At 50.1% G+C, this 15,757-nt stretch overlaps 3 protein-coding genes across 3 annotated transcripts; all 3 read left to right on the top strand.

The window, feature by feature from the left end:
* Positions 1-6,930: 6,930 nt before the first annotated feature.
* Positions 6,931-13,207, top strand: DEU56DRAFT_138120 (uncharacterized protein). The gene is made up of 19 exons (XM_041344732.1): positions 6,931-7,152; positions 7,199-7,462; positions 7,513-7,650; positions 7,708-7,974; positions 8,020-8,286; positions 8,342-8,566; positions 8,617-8,856; positions 8,910-9,638; positions 9,692-9,802; positions 9,854-10,069; positions 10,116-10,349; positions 10,400-10,813; positions 10,863-11,042; positions 11,097-11,339; positions 11,385-11,648; positions 11,699-12,148; positions 12,197-12,313; positions 12,364-12,636; positions 12,687-13,207. Exons 1-19 carry the CDS (start codon positions 7,094-7,096, stop codon positions 12,967-12,969), a joined length of 4,974 nt encoding a protein of 1,657 aa, XP_041202303.1. The 5' UTR covers positions 6,931-7,093; the 3' UTR covers positions 12,970-13,207.
* DEU56DRAFT_837488 (uncharacterized protein) lies at positions 13,003-14,357 on the top strand. Its single transcript, XM_041354840.1, has 4 exons — positions 13,003-13,241; positions 13,289-13,543; positions 13,592-14,086; positions 14,149-14,357. The coding sequence occupies exons 1-3, from the start codon at positions 13,171-13,173 to the stop codon at positions 14,037-14,039; spliced, it is 774 nt and encodes a 257-aa protein (XP_041202302.1). The 5' UTR covers positions 13,003-13,170; the 3' UTR covers positions 14,040-14,086; positions 14,149-14,357.
* DEU56DRAFT_138122 (uncharacterized protein) lies at positions 14,242-14,810 on the top strand. The gene has a single exon (XM_041344733.1). The coding sequence runs from the start codon at positions 14,382-14,384 to the stop codon at positions 14,751-14,753; it is 372 nt and encodes a 123-aa protein (XP_041202301.1). The 5' UTR covers positions 14,242-14,381; the 3' UTR covers positions 14,754-14,810.
* The last annotated feature ends 947 nt before the right edge of the window (positions 14,811-15,757 follow it).

Genomic DNA, 15,757 nt, shown 5'->3' with positions numbered 1-15,757 from the left:
GTTATCGACACTGAACTCTGCAACTCGCACATTAGGCATATCTACGCGTTCAGCTCGGAACCAAGGCATTGGATGGTGCACGTCACGATGAAGCCGCTGACCACTTTACCGTTGCTGTCAACTACAGCGCTTTCCCATCGAAAATCATCCATGAACTATACGAGGACTTGGTCGTGGTACGTTTACATCATGCATCAGAAAATTTTCTCATGATTGAGTGCTTCATTCAGCTCTTTGGCTGGGATCTCGAGTCCTTCTGGCTCACTACACACCAGAAACGTTGTCAGGCTTTCCTTTCCGCAGGTAAAGTCAAAGAAGCCCTTGAATCACACCAACACATGATGGACGCCATCAACGATACTGAGAAGGCCAGCTCCCTCGATTGGTCCAACGGCAAGTTTTCAATGATGTCACTCGAAGCCACCATACTTACCCGCATTTCACTCAGAGTTCAAGGAACAATGTAGCGCGCTCACTGCTCGTGATGACCGTATTCTTGGCGCATGTACTCCCTTTTTCATCCCTGTCGCTACTGACCTAAGTTATGCAGGCTGAGATTCCGGGGCAAGATCAATATGGCTATGATGCAGAACCTGATTTCTTCCGGGGAATGCATGACGTGGGTGCATCAGGGTATCCTTCATTTTTCTCTCTCACGTCATTCATTTCAGCATCCTCAGATATCCAGACCACGACCTCAGCAGCGCCTGGGGCGCTTCAAGAAACTCGGGCCCGCTATGACAAGGACTCATCCAGCTCTTCCACCTCCACCTCCACCGCCCACCACCCTAGCATCTACCACTGCTCCCACCACCTTCAAAGCCCTCATACGGCACCTATTCACCTGGCGACCCGATCATGCAGCGCTACCCGTCGTCGACGTTCCTTTTGCGTGGGGTAAAAAGGTGCTCTCAGTCTATTTTCATCACTGTCTCGGGTGTCTCATCCATATATCTACAGCGTCATGCTGCTGCTGGTGCTCCTGCCGACGATGATTCAGACATTATACGTGCTGAATATTTCGAAGATGATCCACAGGACCCCAATGCGCAACAGCCCAATACACAACAGTCCGCCACACCACAGCCCATCACGCCACAGCAACAACAGCCAGTAGCAACACAGGTGGACACTGGGCAACATGGAGGTGGAAAGTCGTGTTTCTGCTGCTAGCGTGTTTTGTGGATGTCGGCGGGTATTTCAGCTCTGTCTTTGCTCTTCTGTGTTGCGATATCTACGTTGACTTGAAGCAGTATTTTATCACTGTATTCTTCAGATTTCCTCTCGTCCCTATTCGTAGCTAATGATAATGTTTTTGGATGAAAACACTGCGAGTCCGTAGACGTCTTGAACGCCAAACGATTAATGAATTAGAGAAATGATGCGACTGGAGGGAGATTTCTACAGACGGTACGTCCCATACTACTCACTATCACCGTCAGCTGCTGATGCATGACGACAGACATACACGCGCAAGTGAGCTTGAGTCAGTCTTCGGAACTGATTAATCCGACGCACTGCACCATATTTGCAGGCGCGAGTTTGATGAATATTGTTTATATCATGATGCTGACAAGAATCACGACCAGCTAACAATTTTGCAACGTGTTGCCTTTTACCGCCAGTGAAATTACATTCGAAAGGTAATCTAGAGTGCTCTGGAACTCTCTAGGCTAGGTCTTGAATATATGAAGGAACTCGAAAGGAACGCTATCTTTCTTTATTTCGGAAAGATAGCAGACATCACCAAATACAATGAAGATGGTCGTTCCTTCTTGATTATGGCTGCCTTTAGCTCATTACATTCTACGCCATACACTAGTCAAACCGGTCATCGTATGGAAGTGTCAAGAGCCCTCGAGGTACAAACGGAAGAAACAGATCAAAGTAGTCCCGGAACGAGTGGCGGAGCGAGAAACCGGAATGACCTGGCAAGGATCGCCAAGCAGCTGAGAGCGCGATGCAGGACCTATTCGCCGTGTGCGCAAGAGGCGCGGGAAGCATCCGGCAGGGATCCTGCAGCTAACCTCTGCGACACGTTCAGCTCAGAGTGGGGTAGGGGGCCTGCCAGTTGTAGTACGAGTTTCTGCATGAGTTTCTGTGATTGTCTGGAAGGTTCGCAGGTGTGGCTGCGACGCCAATATTAGATAACCCACTGGTGGCGCGCCAGTACTAGCCCTAGAATTGCGAGCTTTCTGGCGTGGAGGTCACGGTGGTTGCATTATGAGCCTTTTCCCGCTGATGGAATTAGCCTCGGGTTGCAAAGATGTTTACGATGCGAATACTGCGAGGGTGGATGTACTACGGACCGGAATTGGATGCAAAGAGCGCAATAGCAGGTGTGCCTCCCTAGTGGAACAGAAGGTCATTAAAAGGAAGTCGTGAACGAGCAACGATGAAAGAGAAAAGACTTACCCACGTCTTCTTAAGCAACTACGCATGGTTGTGTGAGGCACCTAGCAAGGATAGCAAATCAGGCAATCTACAGAAGAGCGTCTCGCAGGGATGGAGGTTTGCTAGTTGCAAGCTAGGACTAGTACTATGCATCGGACGTGGTGGCTGCACCAGATACTATACTTTTCTTAACTGATGACATTAATATTGGCGATGCACTGCCAGGAATGTCATCAACACGGGATGGATGTCCTCAAGGCCAGGAAAACTTGGTACCTTGAGTTGCAGAGACGTTTCAACTTAGCTTGACCCTCCATCAGTTGGCAGTGCAATGCACACGGGATTGTTGTAGGGTTGAAATCTAATCATCAATCGAGATTCAAAGTACCTCCTGGCATGAACCCTCCGACTTTGCAACGAGGTATTGATCTTCCACAAGGCGTGGAAGGCTTGATGGAACGAACGGGCGCTAAATTACTGGATTGGGCTATTTCGAAAATTTGAAATGCCGCCTCATGCACATGCTCCGGTTCGCCACTGTCACTGAGCTCAAGCCTGCCATCCAGGCTTAGCAAAGAGTAAACTTGACCAGAGTCGAATCAACTCCTGCGACTGTCATTTTCTTTACGGAAGCACTGTATCGCTAAGTGTCCGAGAGTTTTGCATGCACTGTATCATATATGATATGTCCAGAACTTGGACGTTCCGTCTCAGGTGCGTATATATAATGTGTTTCCCCAGACCTCACGATATAGAAGGGTTAGACTATCTTCCTTCTAACTACGGGAGACTAGCACCTCACCCTCAACCCTCTTTGCAACGAGGTCTTCAATCTCCACCCAACTGGCTCTCAACTTCCGCAATCACACACGTCCTGGGCGTCGTTCTATCAATCTAGCACTCCATCTTCTACCTCGTGCAGTGAAATGCCCCTCATCAGCTAGTTCGGCGTAATCCAATGACTGATATACAACATCTCGCACAGTCTCATTTGCTATTTCATCTTACAACGTGGCGTAGCTGAAGTGACTTTGTACTTTTGAAAAGATCTATATCAACCCGCAGTTCCTCCACTGAATGTTCCGTCCCAAGAACAAGAACATACATTCGACATGTTTCATTCATACCGTGATGTTTTCCAGACCTTACCCGCATATCGAAAGGGGAATCAATCTCCTCTGATTACCTCTGATATCGATCGTTCTTCTGATTTGCTTGCCAGACCCTATAGCTCGCAGCACAAACCGAAGTTCAAAACACAGCTCACAACCAAGGCCAGATCAGACTACGACAAAGAATACTCATTGCTGCCTCTCGTTTGGGTGAGTCATTCTTTACTTTCTCTCTGGCGCACAACATCAAACAATCGCACAGGTTGAAGTCCGAGACAACGTTATCCCGCCCCACGCTGTTCCATTTTCCTCGGATGCTCATGGACCTCTTTTCATCGCCCGGGCTCATCTTGAAGTAAGTCCTCTCACGACAGTACACTACTATTTGTGGCTTATGAACGCAGGGATCATTTTGTAAGTCACCTCCATCAGGCATCGTTTTCGCTCATCGGCATCACCCGCACCAGTCCTAGGCAAGGCTGGCCCTCAGCTCACTAGCGGTGCTATCATCAGCTACGGCAGTCAGGATATAACGGTAAATTATATAATAACCGCCACGTCGTTGGCCACTAACCATGCGATACGGCCTAGGTGACCCGGTACGATGTCCTCGTGTGCGCCGCACGGCTGAGTTGGGAGATCCCATATTCTTCCGGGACAGGCTTCACGCACCAGGAGATGGTGGATACCAAACACGAAACCGACACCGGCTACGATCTTGACTCGGAGACATCTCATGTGTATCATCAGAATATTCCTGAAAACGCTTCTGCTCCTGATTTTGCAGATAGTTACGATAGCCAGCGCTTGGCGACTCTTAGCCCCGACCACAATCACAACCACGCCATCATCACATCACGCACTAGGACCCAGTCCCTTGCTCGCTCCAACTCCAACTCCAGCTCCAGATATGACCATTCATCATCAAAATCGAACGAATCTTTAGACGTCGACGTATGGAAATCCCAATCCCAATCCCAATCCCAATCCAATCCCGACCCCAATCCCCCCTACCCCAACCCCGACCACGTTATCATCGCATCACGTACTAGGACCCAGTCCCTTGCTCGCTTCAACTCCGGCACCAACTCCAACTCCAGACATGACCATTCATCGAAATCGAACGAATCTCTAGACGTCGACGTATGGAATTCCCCATCCCAATCCCAATCCTATGGTACCTTCGTCCCGCATCCGCTGAGGCAGCTCCATCCTTTTGAGGTAACGGAGCGCTCTCGATCGCTTCCTCCTCGTGCACGAGCAAGAACCCCTGTAGAGACGGGTTTTGATGCGGGGGAGGGTGTGGATGTTTTTCGGTATGATAGTGCGCAGAGTACGAGGTGGGATGGTGTACGAGGTGGGAGGTGGGAGGGTGCACGAGGCATTCAGTGGGACGGTGCACAAAGCACTGATACTAGTACTGGCACTGATACCGGTGGTACTGCGATGGTCATGTCCGCTGCCAGTCCTCGCAGGCCTGAATACGCGCCTGTACCGCACCACCACCAAACCCACGCAGCAGTACCGTCACCGTTATCGAAACCTCGACTCGGAGTCCGTCCTGATTACGCCCCTCGTCAAGAATCTGAATCTGAATCCGAATCCGAATCCGAAGTTGGAACTGAAGCTGAATCGTATGGGTTCCCTAGGTGAGTTGGCAGACGACTGAGACTGAGACTTGTCTTAATGAATGAGTGGGCAACTTTTACAGTGTTAGCGCTGAATACGAACGCTCTGCAAGTGCTGGTGAACGAGGCGCTGGTATTAGTATTAGTACTAGTGGTCGATCTGGATTCGAACACGCGGGGTTCCGCGAGGTTGCGAATACCGGTGTCAGTGTAGACGTAGGTGGTTGGGGTGGACCCCAATCTAGCAGTCCGCCGCCGCCTGATTCTCCCGCTCAATCGATGCACATGCATATGCGCATGCCTGGTAGTTACGTCCAGGATGTCTTGCCGCTTCGAAGATATCAAAATCAAAACACTGGTGTCGCTGCTCCGGCGTCTGTGGGTCACCACACAGACCAGTTCACGGGCCATTCGTTGGGGAGAGGTATTATGGGTCACTCCTACTCGTTGACGGGCGGTGTCACCAGCTACTCGTCTGAGAGCGGCGTTACGAGCTACTCGTTGGAGAGCGATGTCACGAGTCACTCCCACCCGTTGGCGAGCAATGCCACTGCTCCTGCTCCCCAGATCAACAGTTTTAATTTCAGCAATCCCGCAGAAAAGGACGACTCTCAGCTTACGCCTACACCCACGCCTGCGCATTATCCGTTTTCCTCATCCGCACTAGTACTGCCTCTACCATCTCACGATACTTGGGCAGATACCTCAGGAAGCCCTATTTCCGTTTCTGGTTCTGGTTTTAGTTCTGGTTCGTGTCTCTGCGCCCTCGATGACACGAGTAAATCGCAGTTAAACACAAGCTACTGTCCCGTACACCCCGCTGGGTTACGTGGTGCGGAGACGCGTGTATCGCAACGTGGTGCTCAGACGCATATATCGCAGCGTGGTGCTCAGACGCATGTGTCGCAACGCGGTGTCCAGCACCAGAAATACCAGTCCAGGGAAAATACAAGTTCAAGTCCAAGTCGTGTTCTACAAACACAATCCACTGTCTTTCCCTTTCCATCCACTGCTTCACCTTCATTTCCACTCACCACTTCACCCCCAGCTCAGAGCTCACTTGTTGGCGATCACGTAGACGTTGGTTTACGTTCGGCTGAGTATCCACGTCAAAGTCCTGTTGAGACGTTCCATGAGGATGGAGGCGCGATTACTTCGGAACGTGTATGTGGCTCGGAGCATGTGTGTGATGCTGGGCATGCATGTAACTCGGAGGATGCGCATGCATGCGACTCTGAGCATTGGCAGCTTGTCTCTCGCACAACCTATGGTATCGAATCTCAACTCTGTGATGGTGTTGAGAGCGACGTAGTCGCTAGCGAACTTCCAGCGCCGATGGCCAGCGAACTTCCAGCGCTGATCGCTATCGACTCGTTGAACGCTGGGATCGTAAATGGCGAAGTCAAACTTCTGCCTCACCCCGTGCCACATATCACTTCTGTGTCTGTATCTCAAGTAGCTGGGGATAGCAGATGGAGACGCACCCGTGCCGAAGTACAGGAGTACGAGAACACCTTCGAACGGGAGCGCGTTGAAGAAAATAGGGTCGCTGTTACCTCAGCTTCCCAAACCACAACATCCACAAGCACCGAGGAGGTCACATCGGTCCTGGTAGCTGAGGAATGTGTACCGTCGTCGACTGTCACTGTCGCGTGTACTCCGAGCTTGCCTCCTTCACGACGACAGCCTACCCAAACGTTCTCATGTGTCGATGACTCAGTTACGGATGGCGGGCTCCATAGGCATCGTGAGTACACAGACTCATCATCTTCTTCATCTGTCGTCGCTGCCTGTGTGTCCGCGGCACCAGGGGAGAATGTCGATTCAACCTCAACACGATCCGTAGACTTAGTGGCGGAGAATACGCAGAAGCCAAGTCAAGCATCAAGCGGTCTTCGAAATTCGTCTTTCGTTAGAAGGACATTGACGACAACCGAGAGTTCTTCTCTGGCTGCTAGCATGCGTGGGGAACCCTCTGGTCGAGACGTAGCCAGGGACAGGCCTAGTCAAGTCTCTTCGTACGTCATTACTTCGCTATGTTTACTCTTAACTAAGATTTCCCAGGACTCAGAAACTTGAGGGTGAGGAAGAGTATGTATCTGCAGATCGTAAGTACCAAAATGTGGAGGGCAGAGAAGACGATCATGAACGGGAAACGGAGAGCGAGATTCGGCTTAGCCACACATCCTCTTCCCATACAGTCAAGATTCTTGGAGACCACACGTCGAAGTCTGTGACATTGGCCGATGATGGGCGGATCAACGAGGACGCTCACGGCGCTGGAATGTACTCACCCTCGCTCGATGCTGGGTCCAAGGTATCTCCTTCGTATGTGACACGCCCTTTCAGTTATCTACCTTCTAATAACCCTCTTTCAGCGGACCGGGTGGTCTGCAGGACCCGGGAACCAATCATATTCAATCTGGATGTGAACGCCAGTCTGTAGATGTTGACACGATTTCATTGAGTTCTATGCAGATATCAAATGAGAGCAGTGAAGTGCATATTCAAAGACAGTCAGCCCAGACGTTCTCTTTTAGCATCTAACCGGTTACTAATGACAAGCTCGACAGGAGTGGTGAAGAAGTCAACTCATCCTTGCTCGTCCGAGCGTCCTTGGCACTGGAGGAGAATAACGCGACACCAGCGCAACCCCCACGTAAAACCGTCGAAAACAAGCCGAAGTCGCCGAGCGTAGCATCCAATAATCTTCGGAACCCATCTTTGCCTGAAGACACGTGTACGATAGGTCAGACGTCTTCCTCAGCTGCTAACCTGAAAGGGGGATCCTGTGGTCAAATTGTAGGCAGGGATCTACCTACTCAACTTGACGGCTCCTCGTACGTAGCTCCTACGCTGTGTTTGTCCCCACTAACACTATCCAGCACTCTGAATATCGAGCACGACAAAGCGATTGTATCAGCAGATTGCATGCACCAGGCTTTGGAGGACAGAGGAGACTATCATGCACGGGAGACGGAGAGTGAAATTACGCTCACATCAGAGTCTTATTCTAGTGCCAGTTCCCTTAGGAGCGTCAGGCAATCGGAGAGTTCCGTAGTATTGAGCACTGGTAGACGAACGGATGAGGACACTGATAGGGTTGTCTCATCCCTGTCATCTAGTAACGCTGGGCACAAGCTGTCTCTTTCGTAAGTGACAGCCCATTTTGTCGAGTTTGAGCTCCTTACGATAAACGTCTTTCAGTGAACCGGACGTTCCACATGATGCGGTGATCGATCGTATTAAGTCTGCATGCGAGCACCGGTCCTCAGGTGTCAATTTGGTTTCGACGACTGTTGTGCAGACACAGACCTCAAGCCATCACTCGATTGAAGGCGGAGACCAGAGTTCTCCTCTAGTTACTATACAAGGCAGACCCTGCGATCAAGATATGGCGACAGACCAACCTGGACCTTGTCAGCGCTTCTTGTACGTGGTCCCTATTCCTGTTTATTTTTCGCTAGACTAAGGTTATTTAGCGCTCCAAAACTTGATGATGACGAATCGGCAGAGTGTGTGTACCAGGCTGTGGAGAACAGAGGAGGCCGGCATGAACGGGAGATGGATAGCGGGTCTTATTCTGAATCCCACACTGTCATGATTGGCGAACAATCACGATCCACGTCGGAGAGGGCAGTCTTGACAATTGATAGGCGAATGCATGAGGACACCGATGTCACTGCGTTTCCCCCGTCATCACCCACCGCATTATCTTCTTCGTAAGTGATACCCCATTTGAGCATATGACACTGGAATAAACGTGTTTTTTCAGTGATCCAGGGGTTCCACAGGATGCAGGAACCGGTCTTGTGTGGTCTGTATGCGAACACCAGTCTTCCGAGGTCGACACTATTCCGATTCCGATGACTCTGACGCAGACCCCGAACCATCGCTCGACTGAGAGCGAAGGGTACATCGGACGACAGCCAGCCCAGCCGTTCTCCTGTAGTGACGAGCCTGGTGAACCAACCTTGTATACCGACGTCAGTCTGTCCTTGGCACATGAGCAGAACACGTCGACTTCAACTTCATCACAATCCTTGGACATAACAGTCGAGAGCTCGCTGAAGTCGAATTCGACCTCCAACGAAATTCGGAACTTGTCTTTTGCTGAAAGCACGGTGACGACAGGTCAGAGTCCTCTGGTTGCTAACGTACACGGCGAACTATGTGATCGGGATATGGCCAGGCAGCAGCGTGGTCAAGGTTCCTCGCATTTGCCCTCGCCCAGCACTCCGAAAAGCGAGGCCGACAAAGAGAATGTATCGGCGGATCGCATTTACACGGCTGTGGAGGGCAGAGGAGAGTATCGTGAACGGGAGCTGGAGAGAGAAGTTAAACTCAACATGACATCTGATCTTCGTACCGTCAGAAGTTTCAGCCAATTCACGTCAGAAACTACCACATCGGATGATGATATTCGGGTGGTTGAGAACGTCGGCAATGTTGTGTTGTCCCCGTCTTCAACTAATACTGGGTTGGACTCGGATGTGTCTCCCTTGTACGTGACATACCCTTTAAGCTCGAATTAATGTCTTATGTCTGTGCCGTCAGGGGTCCCGGGAAATATGCATCAGGGACTGCCACATTGAACGCTCATGAGGACACAGACGACGCTATCTCACCCCTGGCATTCACTAATACTGGGCCCAAGCTGTCTAATTCGTAAGTGACGACGCTAGTCAAGTATGTGGTCCTCACATAAACCTCTTTCAGTAAACCGTGCGTTCCACAGGATGCGGGATCTGATTATATTCAGTCTGCACGCCGGCACCGGTCCTCAGAGGTCAATACGTTTTCGACGACTATCGTGCGGACGTCAAGAGATCAGTCTGTCGAGAAGAAAGGTCAGACTCCTTCTCCAGCTTCTAATATGCAAAGGGGACTCCATGGTCAAGATATGGCGAGAGGCCGGCGTCGTCAACGCTCTTTGTAAGTAGTCCCTACATTTTATGCTCCTTCAACTAACGTTTTCCAGCGCTTCGGAATTTGACGGAGACGAAAAGGATGGATCTGCGGATGGTATATCCCAGCCTGTGGAGGGTAGTGAATGCCATCATGAACGGGCACCTCATTCCAATACCATCGGGATTTCAAGACAATCCACGTCGGAAACTGTGGTATTGAGCGATGATAGGCGGGTGGATGAGAAAGGCGATGTCTGTGCACTGTCCACGTCCTCGATGACTGCTGTGTCCAATCCGTCTCCTTCGTAAGTCACCTACCATTTGTGCCCCTGATGCTGGAATAAATCTCTTGCAGTGACCCGCAGGATGTAAGAACCAGTCATATTCAGTCCGGATGCGAGCACCAGTCTTCCGGGATCGACACAGCTTCAATGACTGTTGTGCAGACCTCCAACCATGATTGCTCGGCTGAGAGAGAAGGGTGCATCCGCCAACAGTCAGCCCAGTCATTCTCCTGTAGCGAAGCAGCCTTTTCTTCCGACGTCTGTCTGTCTTTGGAACACGAGCAGAACAATTCGAATTCACCAGGACCCTTTGACAAAGTAGTCGAGAACGTGCAGAAGTCAAGTCTGGCCTCAAACGAGATTCGGAAGTCAGATGTCATCGAAAGCACATTGACGACAAGTCATCGTCATTCTCTGGTTGCTGGCATACACGGGGAACCCTGTGGTCAAGATATGACCAGGGACCAGCCTAGGCAAGGTTCACCGTGCGTGGTTTCTACTATGCTGCGTTTACCTTCAACTCAGATTTTCTAGCTCTCCGGGACTTGGGGCCGACGAAGAGGGCGTTCCGCAGGACGCGGGGACGAATCCTACTCATGAGTCAGAATGCGAGTGCCAGTCTTCAGAGGCCAACGTGGTTTCAAAGACTTCCAAATCGGAGCAGACGTGGAGTCATCAATCGTCAGACAGCAGTGAAGGGCACGCGCAACAACGGTCGGTCTGAATATTGTCTTCTAGCGACAAGTCACTTACTGATGACACGCTCAGAAGCGATCGTCAGCAAACAGACTCATTTGGCATCGTCGTACTTCAAGTGGAGGAGAGCAACACAACACTACGATCCTTAGACAATGTAGTCGATAAGTCAAGTCCAACGCCCAATGATCTTCAGAACTCGCCATTGCCTGAAGGAACATCGACGATAGGTCAGACTCCTCTTTCAGGTGCTTACCTACAAGATATTCGTGATCTTGATGTGGCCAGGGACCGGTATACTAGCCAAGGCTCATCGTACGTAGCTCTTACACTGTGTTTTACCTGACTAAAATTATACAGCGTCCCGAAATCTGAGGACAAAAAAGTTGTTCTTGTATCGGCAGGTACCGTGCACCAAGATCTGGTACCCAGAGGAGACCATCATGAACGGGAGACAGAGAGCGACGCCAAGCTCGAGTCGACATCTTATTCCGCCGTTGGAATACTCACACAATCGAGATCAGATACTACGATATGGAACAATGACAGGCGGGTGAATAAGGATGCCGACGGCACTGTGTTACCTCTGTCCTCAACTACTACAAGATCCATGCAGTCAAACTCGTAAGTGGTAAACCGTTTGAGCTCATTATACTGGAGTAATCTTCCTGCAGTGAGTTGGACATTCCACAGGATGCATCGACCACCTGTATCCAGTCTGAATGCGTCACCCAGTCTTCGAAAGTCATCGCGGTCTCAACGACTTCCATACAGACTTCAAACCGTAACTCAACTGTGAGCAGCGAACGCGTCCACCGACAGCTAGCCCAAACTTTCTCTTGTGGCGACGAGTCAGCCTTCGATTATAAGGTCAACCAATCGCAGGCAACTGCTTCCGTCCGCCCATTCTTGGCACCTAGAGAAAACAATTCAACCCTGGTGCAACCCTTCGATGTAACAGTCGAGAACACTCATCAGTCAAGTCTAGCCTCCAATGCAATCAGCAACCCACCTTTACCTGTAGGTGCTTCTACGATAGGTCAGACCTCTCCTGCAGCCATTCACGCATGCATGGAATCCTGTGGTCAAAATGTGGCTAGGAACCCGCCTAGTTATGACTCATCGTACGTAATTTTTACGCTGAGCTTGCCCTTTGATTGAGATTTGTACAGCGTGCCGAGACTTCAGGACGTCAACGAGGAGACATTGGCAGATTGTACGTGCCAGGCTAACAAGGGCGCTGTGTCGTTCCCATCCTCACCTAATTCTGGATCTAAGCTGTCTCCTTCGTACGTGACGCACGCTTTGAGTTCCTTGCGTCGAAATTCATGTCTTTTAGCGAACTCCCGAGCATCTCGCAGGATGCGGGAGCCAATCATGTCCAATTCAGATGCGAACGTCATTCTACACAGGACACCACCGTGTTGGGGATCTCTGTGCAGATTTCGAGCGATTGCTTGACTAACAGCAGGGAAGGATGCACTTATCTGGACAATCCTCCACACCAATCGAACAACCCTTCCAGCGCGATGCATGACGGTCCCCACCTACCTCCTCCTGCGTTTCATGGGGTACATGACTCTTGCAATTGTTCCTGCATGTCACCTTTAATGTACGAATCAGCGTTTGCTATGTGAGAAAATCATTCTTATTTTTCTGCAGCGCTTCTCTGGTCTCAAACGAGGGTGACTCTACGGTAACCAGTGCCGTCGTTCAAAAATCGATTTCAAGCGATTATGACTGTCCTGCGCAATGTGCTGAAGGAACCGCGAGCGTGAAACCGCGATGCGACTATTACACGCATGCAGAGCCTGCAATCATATCGACTCGTGCTGTCGACCAGTGTTGTATGTCGTGCGATTCAAACACCATCCAGACCTCATCTCAGGAGGAAAATCAAGACAGTCTATCGTACGTAACTCTTACAACGCTGTGTTTGACCTGATTAAAATTATACAGCACCCCGAAATTTGAGGACAACAAAGTTGATGTATCGGTAGGTTGTGTGCACCATGCTTTGGTAACTAGAGACTATCGTGAACGGGAGACGGAGAGCAAGTCCAAGCTAAATTTGACGTCTTATTCCACCGTTGCAACGATTGGGCAATCGCCATCAAACACTGTGACAGGGAACAATGATAGGCGGATGGATAAGGACGCCGACGACACTGCGTCGCCGCTGTCCTCGACTACTGCGAGACCCAAGTTGTTAAACTCGTAAGTGGTACACCGTTTGAACTTACACTGGAATAATCTTCTTGCAGTGAGCCAGATATTCGACAGGATGCGGCGATAACCCATATCCAGTCTTCAGAGGTCGTCGCGATCTCAACGACTTCCATACAGACTTCGAGCCATGGCTCGACTCGAAGCAGCGAATGTTCCTGCCAACAACCATCCCAGACTCACTCTTCCAGCGCGATGAGCATACCACCGATGCACGATGGTCCCCACATACTTCCCCCTGCGTTCGACGGGGTACCCGAGTCTTGTAATTGTTCCTGCGTGTCACTTGTAATGTACGAACCAGCATTTGCTGTGAGAAAATCGTCCTGACTCCTCTGCAGTGCTCCCATTGTCTCACACAAGAGTGACCCCCAGTCAGTGGTAGCCAGTGGCGCCGTCGAAAAATCGGTTTCAAACGCCGATGACTGTCCTGCGCCATGTGCTGAAGGAACTGCAAGTGTGAAAACGTGCCAAGAAGATTACACGCACGTAGAGCCAGCAGTCATATCACCTTCTCATACCGTTGTTCAACATTCTACGACATGTGATTCGTGTACCGTCCAGACCCCATTTCAGGCGGAGAATCAAGACAATCCTTCCTCTGCCACTGATGCGAGGTGCTGTGGTGCACGGGAGTCCGTGGATTGCATGGTCCCGATACCCGCGACGTCAGATGCCTGTGGGTCAAGTGCGGTTATCGTCACGCCCAACTGTTGTCCCTCGGTTGATCATCAGTCGACGTGCAACGCTGCATCCGATTGCACCCGTGAGAGTTGCAACCTCCCTTGATGACGGACCCGTACCACTGTCAGTAAAACTACGCCGGAATATTACATGTACGTGCCAAAAAAAATTGTGGGTTGATGCTTAATAACGATTCTTTTCTGTGCATAAACAGAGAAAGAAATCTTGGTCCTTGGATATGGGTGTTGAGGAAAACGAGACGAGTGTGAGGAGGACAGTATAGTGGGATCAGTGGATGTTGTGCCTAGATAAATTGGGTTTAGTCAAAGTTACCAGTGCAACGATATGCTTGTGAATCGATTTCTTGTTCGTAACCCACTGATCGTGGACCGACGGCCTTCAATATGTTGAACTTGAATACACTGCCAGTGATGGTTGTAATCATGCATGAAAGCAGCACTGATAAGAGTCCTTGCCATCACCAAAATTCCCCATTCCAGCGATGACATGCTGAAGTCACATCAGCCCTCTGAACTCCCCGGACAATCAAGAGGACCCCCGAAATCGGACGCACGATCAATCGCAGGACTCACAACTGGTCTCTTGAATCCAGGAGGCGGGCAGATCGGCGTGGTGACGAGTGCCTCTGCGGATGGTAAGAAGCGGGTCTTGTCAAATGAAGAGCTCGATATGTTACTTGATCGGAGGGAGACCGTAATTACGAATAGGAAGAAGGGATGGAAGAGCGAGGAAGATGGGGCTGAGAAGGGTGTGGCATTTACTGTGTATGAGGCGCCTGTGCATCGAGGGAATGCATAGCTAACCCGCGATCGTGATGGACTTTCCAAATATGCTAACCAACATACTACTAGTACAGGGATCAGCGTCTTTGGTGAGATCGTGCCAGTGTGGCTTTGACATATGTTAAGAAATCACTTAGCAGTAAGGTCTCTGGCGTGCTGGTCCCTGGAGGACGTGCTTTGATCTCCACAAGTAGTACGTATTTCGTTTCCGTTTCGTTGACGTATTTTTTTTTGAATCGGATTAGATCTGGGAAAGAGTAAAGTTGAGTCGGGTGATGCCAGCGAGTTGTCGTGCCACAAAGACGCTGAAATTGGTGAAGAGCTTCGTTTCTGCTTGGTTGCCTTTTTTTTCTGTGAATTTTTTACAGTGAGTGACGCGGGCATCAACTTGAAAGAGAATTCGAAAGACTTTTATATCGAGTCTTATCCGGAATCCGGATGTCCGGACCTATTTTTGAATCCACGTCGAAATACCAAATGACTTGGATAAGACTACATATGGCAACTCGGAAACTGGGAGGAAAAACAAAAAATCTCCCGCTCCCTGAATAACACCCAACAGTTGTTTATCGATCGCATCGAGCTACACACTACTGCTAGTTCACAAGCATACGCGCTCATGAAAAATCATTGAATTCATGTCGACGTCTGCCGCATCGGAGTCGGCCATGAGCTTGGTATGATATTCTCGAACTCCGAGGAGCACAAAGAACTGCATAAACAAGAAAATTTAACTAAAGTCAGAATAAATTTGAGATTCTGGGGAATATGGGTCCCATGAAAGTAATGAACCATGATGCACTAACCGGTTCCCAGCACGAATCCCCACTGCGTGCACATTCAGACACAATTGTCATTGGACATCTCTACGGAGGGTGAGCTGATATCCAACGCGTCCGTTAATAGCACCGCTAGCCTGTGGAACACGACGACCCACAAATCTTTCAGTCATGTGCCCCAGCATGCGAAAAAGGCATCTGCAAGCAGTCTTCTGGCCAAACCGCCAGCTTGTCGCCACTG

This window comes from Suillus clintonianus, assembly GCF_016758775.1.
Source record: "Suillus clintonianus strain FC179 chromosome Unknown DEU56scaffold_142, whole genome shotgun sequence".
Taxonomy (NCBI): domain Eukaryota; kingdom Fungi; phylum Basidiomycota; class Agaricomycetes; order Boletales; family Suillaceae; genus Suillus; species Suillus clintonianus.
This window is presented reverse-complemented; position numbering and strand designations above follow the sequence as displayed.